At 66.5% G+C, this 9981-nt stretch overlaps 1 protein-coding gene across 1 annotated transcript; it reads right to left on the bottom strand.

The window, feature by feature from the left end:
- Positions 1–8269: 8269 nt before the first annotated feature.
- EMIHUDRAFT_220364 (hypothetical protein) lies at positions 8270–9949 on the bottom strand (the record flags this gene model as incomplete). Its single annotated transcript, XM_005757312.1, has 1 exon — positions 8270–9949. A coding segment is annotated over one exon (1680 nt), but the record flags the coding sequence as incomplete, so codon positions are not given.
- Positions 9950–9981: the final 32 nt, after the last annotated feature.

Genomic DNA, 9981 nt, shown 5'->3' with positions numbered 1-9981 from the left:
GTCCTACGGACGGGCGCAATGGGCCAAACGGATCCGCGCCGCAGTGCGTGAAGCACCGCGCCGCCAGTCCAAGACATGCAAACCGCAGGCTTTGCAGCGAGGACCAGCCTGCTCAGCTTCGAACGAGGAGCCAGCAGCCAACAGGAGGACAGCAGTCGTCCACGCCAGCTGGAATGCGAGGACCGCCCCAGCCGCAGGTGGCCCCATACGTAATGCTTTGCGCAAAGCACCGTGCAAAAATGGCGTCTTTACATGGCCATGCAGCAAGCAGTGCCGCCAGATGAGCACACGGCCATGGGCGAAGTGCACCCGCAGGGCCAGCTGGCATTGCGTGGTGCACTCGCAAATCAACCCGCCCTCTCGTGCCAAGGACGGCGCGAGGGGAGCGCGAGCATCCACCAGCAGCCGTCTGGCTGCTGGTGTGAGCCATACTCAACACGCCGCGCGGAGCGGAGTGCGGAGCCATGAATGAGCAGTAGAGCCTGCGCCCCGAAGCACGGCCTGCGGCCCCTACCCTGCCGTCGGCCCGCCACTGGCGGCGTCGAGGACAGTTCGAGACGGTGTGCGGTGTCAGCCTGTGAGGCGCACTGCACTCGAACTGCACTAGTGGAAGCACCAACACGGCCCTCGGGCTGTTTTGGGGACCCGGACGCCAGCGGCCCCCCGGGAGAGGGGTGTCCTGGTTGTGTCTTGTCTGAGTGCCAGCGCACGCAGCTATCTTAACGGCGTGAGGTCAGCAAGAACCCTCGCGGCGTAGTGCAGTCTGTGAGGGTGTGTGCCTGCACGGATTGCACAAGTAACAAATCACTCCTGTCGGCATTCCTCCGGAACGGGGCGACAGAACACGTGTTATTCCGTAGTCGGGATGACCACAAATCGTCAGGGCACTCAAGAAGAGGCCAGCCGGCACTTCGAGCTGCGCTCGACATGGGGATGCGCACAGTCAATATGTCAATGCGCGCCGCGCGAGCGAGTCTAAAGACTCGGTCGCGAACTTTCCGAGAAGGAAGACAAGTGGGGCGGCGGCGTCGACAGATATCGACGCCGCCGTCGCCGCGCATCATGACGAGTTCGCATTCCCCATGTGACCCTCTATACCTCACCTTCGAGACAAGCCAGGGTTCAACCCAATGGACCTAGTGTGGCGTCGAGGCCCGCACTGTCTGGACATGCGGGCCGCGGCTGACAGAACGGCGGGCTAGGCATTGAGAGCCCAGGAGTTTTAATTCGCACAGAGGGCACGCGAGGTACGACCGTGCCCGGCCGTGCTATTAAAGCGACTCGGCTCTCTAACAGGCTGCAGCCCAGAGCCACACGGAGTCTACGCGCATCGCTTGTGCATAGCCTCGACCAATCTCCTGTTCACGGTGCAACCGTGAACAAAGAGCTTCTTCGAACCGTTACAAACACGACGCGAGCCGCCCAGCAGGGAGCCTGGGCGACTCGCTTTGACCTCCCCCCCCGCCCCACAGTGCGCCAGCGGCGCATTTGGGATGGACACCACACGTCGTCACACCGAGCAGCTCTCTGTCAACGGAAATTTCTCAGTTCTGATGCGTCATCCGGATGGAGCAACTGGCTTTGCTTAGATTGGGAGTCCTTTTGCTATGTGCTCTACGCGGAGAACTATGCCTCTTTTAGCCTCATCCTGCAGGCGATAGCCCAGCCCGCGTGCAGCGGTGGCGGCGACACTTGCAACACGAGCACGCCTCGCTTCGGCGCGCTCGATCCTTCACAACGGGCCGCCCGCAAGGACGCGTGTGCGGCCCTCTCTACTCGACCTGTGCCACGGCGCGGGTCGTTCTAGTCATGCAGCCGCCCCGGCGATCGTGCTCGGGGCGTATCTCAGCACTCACCGCGCGAGACGCGTGGCGTGCCACAAACCAGTAAGCAGCAGCCTTCGCTGCTGCGACTCGAATGCTTCAAACGCGCACCTGTGCTTGCGCACGGCGTGCTCTACACGAGCCCCCCGGCCGCACGAGCGCGTACGGGCGGCTCGAATCCACCCTTCCCCCGCCCTAGCCACTGTTGGCTGGGCGGTGGGCGCCGTCCGCCTTGCGGCGGCGGCGACACTTGCAACACGAGCACACCTCGCTTCGGCGCGCTCGATCCTTCGCAACGGGCGCCCGCAAGGACGCGTGTGCGGCCCTCTCTACTCGGCCTGTGCCACGGCACGGGTCGTTCTAGTCATGCAGCCGCCCCGGCGATCGTGCTGGGGGCGTATCTCAGCACTCACCGCGCGAGATGCGTGGCGTGCCACAAACCAGTAAACAGCAGCCTTCGCTGCTGCGACTCGAATGCTTCAAACGCGCACCTGTGCTTGCGCACGGCGTGCTCTACGCGAGCCTCCCTACCGCACGAGCGTGCGGGCGGCTCGAATTCACCTTTCCCCCGGCGGCGGCGGCGACACTTGCAACACGAGCACACCTCGTTTCGGTATGCTCGATCCTTCACAACGGGCCGCCCGCAAGGACGCGTGTGCGGCCCTCTCTACTCGACCTGTGCCACGGCACGGGTCGCTTTAGTCATGCAGCCGCCCCGGCGATCGTGCTCGGGGCGTATCTCAGCACTCACCGCGCGAGACGCGTGGCGTGCCACAAACCAGTAAGCAGCAGCCTCCGCTGCTGCGACTCGAATGCTTCAAACGCGCACCTGTGCTTGCGCACGTCGTGCTCTACACGAGCCTCCCTACCGCACGAGCGTGCGGGCGGCTCGAATCCACCCTTCCCCCGCCCTAGCCACTGTTGGCTGGGCGGCGGGCGCCGTCCGCCTTGCGGCGGCGGCGACACTTGCAACACGAGCACGCCTCGCTTCGGCGCGCTCGACCCTTCACAACGGGCCGCCCGCAAGGACGCGTGTGCGGCCCTCTCTACTCGACCTGTGCCACGGCACGGGTCGTTCTAGTCATGCAGCCGCCCCGGCGATCGTGCTCGGGGCGTATCTCAGCACTCACCGCGCGAGACGCGTGGCGTGCCACAAACCAGTAAGCAGCAGCCTCCGCTGCTGCGACTCGAATGCTTCAAACGCGCACCTGTGCTTGCGCACGGCGTGCTCTACACGAGCCTCCCGGCCACACGAGCGTGCGGGCGGCTCGAATCCACCTTTCCCCGCCCTACCGACTGTTGGCTGGGCGGCGGGCGCCGTCCGCCTTGCGGCGGCGGCGACACTTGCAACACGAGCACACCTCGCTTCGGCGCGCTCGACCCTTCACAACGGGCCGCCCGCAACGACGCGTGTGCGGCCCTCTCTACTCGACCTGTGCCACGGCACGAGTCGTTCTAGTCATGCGGCCGCCCCGGCGATCGTGCTCGGGGCGTATCTCAGCACTCACCGCGCGAGACGCGTGGCGTGCCACAAACCAGTAAGCAGCAGCCTCCGCTGCTGCGACTCGAATGCTTCAAACGCGCACCTGTGCTTGCGCACGGCGTGCTCTACACAAGCCTCCCTACCGCACGAGCGTGCGGGCGGCTCGAATCCACCCTTCCCCCGCCCTAGCCACTGTTGGCTGGGCGGCGGGCGCCGTCCGCCTTGCGGCGGCGGCGACACTTGCAACACGAGCACACCTCGCTTCGGTGTGCTCGATCCTTCACAACGGGCCGCCCGCAAGGACGCGTGTGCGGCCCTCTCTACTCGACCTGTGCCACGGCGCGGGTCGTTCTAGTCATGCAGCCGCCCCGGCGATCGTGCTCGGTGCGTATCTCAGCACTCACCGCGCGAGATGCGTGGCGTGCCACAAACCAGTAAACAGCAGCCTCCGCTGCTGCGACTCGAATGCTTCAAACGCGCACCTGTGCTTGCGCACGGCGTGCCCTACACGAGCCTCCCTACCGCACGAGCGTGCGGGCGGCTCGAATCCACCCTTCCCCGCCCTAGCCACTGTTGGCTGGGCGGTGGGCGCCGTCCGCCTTGCGGCGGCTGCGACACTTGCAACACGAGCACACCTCGCTTCGGCGCGCTCGACCCTTCACAACGGGCCGCCCGCAAGGACGCGTGTGCGGCCCTCTCTACTCGACCTGTGCCACGGCGCGGGTCGTTCTAGTCATGCAGCCGCCCCGGCGATCGTGCTCGGGGCGTATCTCAGCACTCACCGCGCGAGACGCGTGGCGTGCCACAAACCAGTAAGCAGCAGCCTCCGCTGCTGCGACTCGAATGCTTCAAACGCGCACCTGTGCTTGCGCACGGCGTGCTCTACACGAGCCTCCCTACCGCACGAGCGTGCGGGCGGCTCGAATCCACCTTTCCCCGCCCTAGCCACTGTTGGCTGGGCGGTGGGCGCCGTCCGCCTTGCGGCGGCTGCGACACTTGCAACACGAGCACACCTCGCTTCGGCGCGCTCGACCCTTCACAACGGGCCGCCCGCAAGGACGCGTGTGCGGCCCTCTCTACTCGACCTGTGCCACGGCGCGGGCCGTTCTAGTCATGCAGCCGCCCCGGCGATCGTGCTCGGGGCGTATCTCAGCACTCACCGCGCGAGATGCGTGGCGTGCCACAAACCAGTAAACAGCAGCCTTCGCTGCTGCGACTCGAATGCTTCAAACGCGCACCTGTGCTTGCGCACGGCGTGCTCTACACGAGCCTCCCGGCCACACGAGCGTGCGGGCGGCTCGAATCCACCCTTCCCCCGCCCTAGCCACTGTTGGCTGGGCGGTGGGCGCCGTCCGCCTTGCGGCGGCGGCGACACTTGCAACACGAGCACACCTCACTTCGGCGCGCTCGACCCTTCACAACGGGCCGCCCGCAAGGACGCGTGTGCGGCCCTCTCTACTCGACCTGTGCCACGGCACGGGTCGTTCTAGTCATGCAGCCGCCCCGGCGATCGTGCTCGGGGCGTATCTCATCACTCACCGCGCGAGATGCGTGGCGTGCCACAAATCAGTAAACAGCAGCCTTCGCTGCTGCGACTCGAATGCTTCAAACGCGCACCTGTGCTTGCGCACGGCGTGCTCTACACGAGCCTCCCGGCCACACGAGCGTGCGGGCGGCTCGAATCCACCCTTCCCCCGCCCTAGCCACTGTTGGCTGGGCGGTGGGCGCCGTCCGCCTTGCGGCGGCGGCGACACTTGCAACACGAGCACACCTCGCTCCGGTGTGCTCGATCCTTCACAACGGGCCGCCCGCAAGGACGCGTGTGCGGCCCTCTCTACTCGACCTGTGCCACGGCACGGGTCGTTCTAGTCATGCAGCCGCCCCGGCGATCGTGCTCGGTGCGTATCTCAGCACTCACCGCGCGAGATGCGTGGCGTGCCACAAACCAGTAAACAGCAGCCTCCGCTGCTGCGACTCGAATGCTTCAAACGCGCACCTGTGCTTGCGCACGGCGTGCTCTACACGAGCCTCCCTACCGCACGAGCGTGCGGGCGGCTCGAATCCACCTTTTCCCCGCCCTAGCCACTGTTGGCTGGGCGGCGGGCGCCGTCCGCCTTGTTGCGGCGGCGACACTTGCAACACGAGCACACCTCGCTTCGGCGCGCTCGATCCTTCACAACGGGCCGCCCGCAAGGACGCGTGTGCGGCCCTCTCTACTCGACCTGTGCCACGGCACGGGTCGTTCTAGTCATGCAGCCGCCCCGGCGATCGTGCTCGGGGCGTATCTCAGCACTCACCGCGCGAGACGCGTGGCGTGCCACAAACCAGTAAGCAGCAGCCTCCGCTGCTGCGACTCGAATGCTTCAAACGCGCACCTGTGCTTGCGCACGGCGTGCTTTACACGAGCCCCCGACCGCACGAGCGTGCGGGCGGCTCGAATCCACCCTTCCCCCGCCCTAGCCACTGTTGGCTGGGCGGTGGGTGCCGTCCGCCTTGCGGCGGCGGCGACACTTGCAACACGAGCACACCTCGCTTCGGTGTGCTCGATCCTTCACAACGGGCCGCCCGCAAGGACGCGTGTGCGGCCCTCTCTACTCGACCTGTGCCACGGCACGGGTCGTTCTAGTCATGCAGCCGCCCCGGCGATCGTGCTCGGGGCGTATCTCAGCACTCACCGCGCGAGATGCGTGGCGTGCCACAAACCAGTAAACAGCAGCCTTCGCTGCAGCGACTCGAATGCTTCAAACGCGCACCTGTGCTTGCGCACGGCGTGCTTTACACGAGCCTCCCTACCGCACGAGCGTGCGGGCGGCTCGAATCCACCCTTCCCCCGCCCTAGCCACTGTTGGCTGGGCGGCGGGCGCCGTCCGCCTTGCGGCGGCGGCGACACTTGAAGCGGTCGCGGCGCGTATGCGTCGTACTGTTAGGGCGGCCGGGCCCGAAGACGGCCCGGCCAGGCTCTGCATAAGGCCATCTTCGCCACAACGCGTGGCATTGGTCCAACTACGGCAACCCACAGCGAGGGGGGCCGCTTAGGCGACCTTGCTCACATCAGCTGCATATGCTTCAGTGGTGCAAGGAGGAGTGGAGAGGGACCTTTGACGGTGTCTGGCCCATGCGGGTTGGCACGTACCTAGTTGTGCGCATATGCGTACGCGACCGTTTTGGAGCGCGGGGCGGCGGCGTCGACAGATATCGACGCCGCCGTCGCCGCGCATCATGACGAGTTCGCATTCCCCATGTGACCCTCTATACCTCACCTTCGAGACAAGCCAGGGTTCAACCCAATGGACCTAGTGTGGCGTCGAGGCCCGCACTGTCTGGACATGCGGGCCGCGGCTGACAGAACGGCGGGCTAGGCATTGAGAGCCCAGGAGTTTTAATAGGGGTGTGCGGGGGGTGTAACGCACGCGCCCTCAGCGGAGCTGGGAAGAGGACCGCCGCAAGCGGCGTAGGGGGGGAGCGGTTGTGCATCCCTCCGGGGGCCCATCTGGATCTGCGCCGGGGAGGCGTTGTTGGAGGCTAGGACGCAAGCGTCCGTCGCCCTTTTCAAACTCGGGGCCCACTCCGCTACGCTCCGACCCGAATTTGGAGGGCCTAAAAGTTTAAGGTGTTGCTGCGCAAAAGGGGTCGGACACAGGGCGCAGCTCATGCCAAGAGCTAGAAAGGGGAGATAGAGAGAACAACCATCGATCGGTCACACCGCCATCGCCGTCGGGGAGAGGGGGGACGACACTGCCTCGGCAGCGTGCACCTCGATCCTGCACCGTGTTTGTTATGACCCCCCCCAATGAACACACCAGTGAGGGAGGGCGAGACGATCGGAGGGGTCCCGTACCATGCGGAATCGACCCTATCAAGTGCTCAAGTGCTCAAGAACAACCACCCCTGTCCCGTCATTGCGTACACCAACACCACAAAAGCTCTCTCTCTCCTGCTCCTCACTCAGGGGGGTCACAACTACCGAGTCCCTCGACTAGCTGCCACGTTCAAAACCAGGACGGCGGCAGTGATGCTGCTATCACGGGCATGATCCGTGGAAAGTGGAGAGGGTGGTACGGGATAGTAGAGCAGGCGCTTTGTGGGTGGCGGTGGGCGGCGGCGTTGGGTGGCCGGCCGAATCGTTAGCGGAGCTCCTCCCTCGAGCTCGATCACGCATGACGCACGTTGAGTGACAACATCGGCGAGCTTCTGAATCAGGTTAGGTTGCCAGAGCACCTCCAACTCCTCCTCTGAGTCAGACACGCCAAATGTCGACTGCGCCCTCCTCCTCCCATTCCTCGACTGCGCCCTCCTCCTCCTCCTCCAATTCGCCGACTGCGCCCTCCTCCTCCCTGGGCTCGATCCGATTCCGCAGCGTGTCGTCCCCAGCGGCGGTGCCGCGCGGGAGGCGGCCGCGGGCACGCTGGGCTCGATCAGCGGCTTCCCCTCAAGTTGCTCCGAAAGCAGCCACGGATTTGGCGGACGTTCTTGGTTTCAACTTTACGGATGTCTTGGCACCCGAGGGACCATGTGGAAGACGGCTAGTGCTAGTCCCCCATCGGGAGGACGACCCCGGCTAGTCGCCGACCACACGGCACAAAGAACCCTGCACAATGATCGCACGGGCGGGGACCTGTTCCTTTTTACCCATCTCCTAGTAGAGGTGTCCGTTTTTATTTATTTAGATGAAGGCTTGCACGGCCGAGATCACATGGTTTCGCCACGGTATTCGGATTTTGATATTTGTTCGTGTGGGGGTATATTGCAGACTTGTCAATGGAACCGGCAACCGCGTGCGCGTCTGCGACACGCGGGCGCCTTGACCCTTGTGATATGTGTGTGTGCGTGCAGAGCCCTCTTACGCCTTAGCCCACCCTTTATGTCTTGCGCGGTCATTACTTGCCGTGGGGACCCTGTCGCCTCCTACGAAAGAGTTTTCGGCCCACAACACCCCCTCACACCTCGATCAGTCTAACGATCTTCACCCAACACTCAGACGCCCTTTCCCGATGGCAGCTCTCGCTAGCGCCGACTGCGCGCGTTCACTCCAGTGCACGAGCGCGAGCGCCGCCGAGAAGGCCGCCAGCGGGCTCAATGGGTCGCGGTACTCCAGGGTCGCTCGGTTGGCCCCGCGGCGGCCCGATGTCTGCAGCAGCAAGTTCCCGGAGTCCGTCTTGGGCAGCGAGAGCCGGACCGCTGCGCTCGGCGCCTCCGCAGCCGCACTCCTCGCGACCTGGCCGACAAAGACGAGGAGCCCCTCCGTCTCGCCCCGCCCGTACCGCTGCAGCAGCGTGTCGGAGGGGCCACGCGGCTTGTGCGCCTGAGTCGCGCCGCCACGCTTCGCCGCCGGCACCACCAGCTCCATCGAGTACGGCGCCTCCTCTCCGCCTCGCGCGCCGGACTCGTCCGCCTCGCCCAAAACCTCGACGAAGATGACGGCCGCGAGCTCCTCCTCCTCCCCCACGGGCCCGTCCTCCGGCAGCGGCGCGTCGCGCCGCTCCCTCCGCACGAGCACGCTGCTGCTCGGCCCGCTCAGCCGCACGAGGTGCTCGCTCTTCTCGGCCGCGCCGCCCTCGAGCAGGAGCTCGAACGCGGCCCCGCGCGGGCCCTCACGCAGCACCGCCTCCATCCACGGCAGCCGCGTGTCCTCGTCGAGCAGCATCTCGAAGGTGAGCCGCGGCGCGCCGCCTCGTCGGTCGCCACTCCGCTGCACGAGCGCGCGAACCGGCGCCGAAGCGGCCGAGCTGAGCGACTGCTCGAGCGACTTCATCCGGATCGTCGACCAGTCGCCCGCCGACGGCTGCGCTGCGGGCGCCGAATGCATCTGCTCGAGCTTGGAGCGCATCACGAGCAGGCGGAACTCTTCGTCGCGCGGGTGCACTCGCGACGACTCGCCCGTGACGCCGTTCGAGTAGTAGAGCCTCCCGCCGGGGTCGACCACCTCGCTCCAGCCCTCCGGCAGCGGCTCGGCCGCGGCGGCCTCGGCGATCCACATGAGCTTGGCGTCGCGGACGGGGTGCAAGCCGAGGTAGCTCGCCAGCGCAGTCGCGTCGGCGGGCGTTGGCGCGTCGCGCGGGGCGGGCGGCTGCGGCGGCGAGTACGGCTCCTCGGCGATGGACATTGTGCGGGGCGAGAAGAGGGGCGCCTGCGGCGGCGCACGCGCCTTTTCGGCTGGAGACGACGGCGCGTCGCCAGCGGGCCGGGACGCCGACAGCGAGGTCCGCCCCCGCCCTCGAGACGGCCGCGGCTTCGCCCCGCCGCCGATCAGGCTCGCCACGGCGCCAAAGAAGCCGCCGCCGTCGGCGTTCGGAGGACGGCTGCGCGGCGGCGCGGGGTCCTGGGCTCGAGCAAAGGAGAGCGCGAGCTCTTGGAAGCGCGCCCGGAAGAAGGACGCCTCGTCGCGCGCCTCGCCCTCCCGCTCGACCGCCTGTGCGAGCCGCGCCTCGCCCATCTCGCTCGCCTGCTGCTCCCTCTGCGCGGCGAGCGCTGCCTCGTCACGCCAGTGGCTCACCGCTGTCTGCAGCTCGACCTCGCGCGCGGCGGCAGCGGCTCGCTCCTCGGCTTGCGCCCGCTCCAGCGCCGCGTTCCGCTCCTCCGCCTTTCTCAGCGCGGCCGTCAGCTGCGCGAGCTCAGCCGCCAGTGCCGCCTGCTTGCGTCCCGCCTGGCGCGTGAGCTCCGTGTGGAGCTTGGTCA

Source organism: Emiliania huxleyi, assembly GCF_000372725.1.
Source record: "Emiliania huxleyi CCMP1516 unplaced genomic scaffold EMIHUscaffold_91, whole genome shotgun sequence".
In the NCBI taxonomy this organism is placed as follows: Eukaryota; Haptophyta; order Isochrysidales; family Noelaerhabdaceae; genus Emiliania; species Emiliania huxleyi.
The sequence above is the reverse complement of the archived record's forward strand: the minus strand, read 5'-3'. Positions and strand labels throughout refer to the sequence as shown.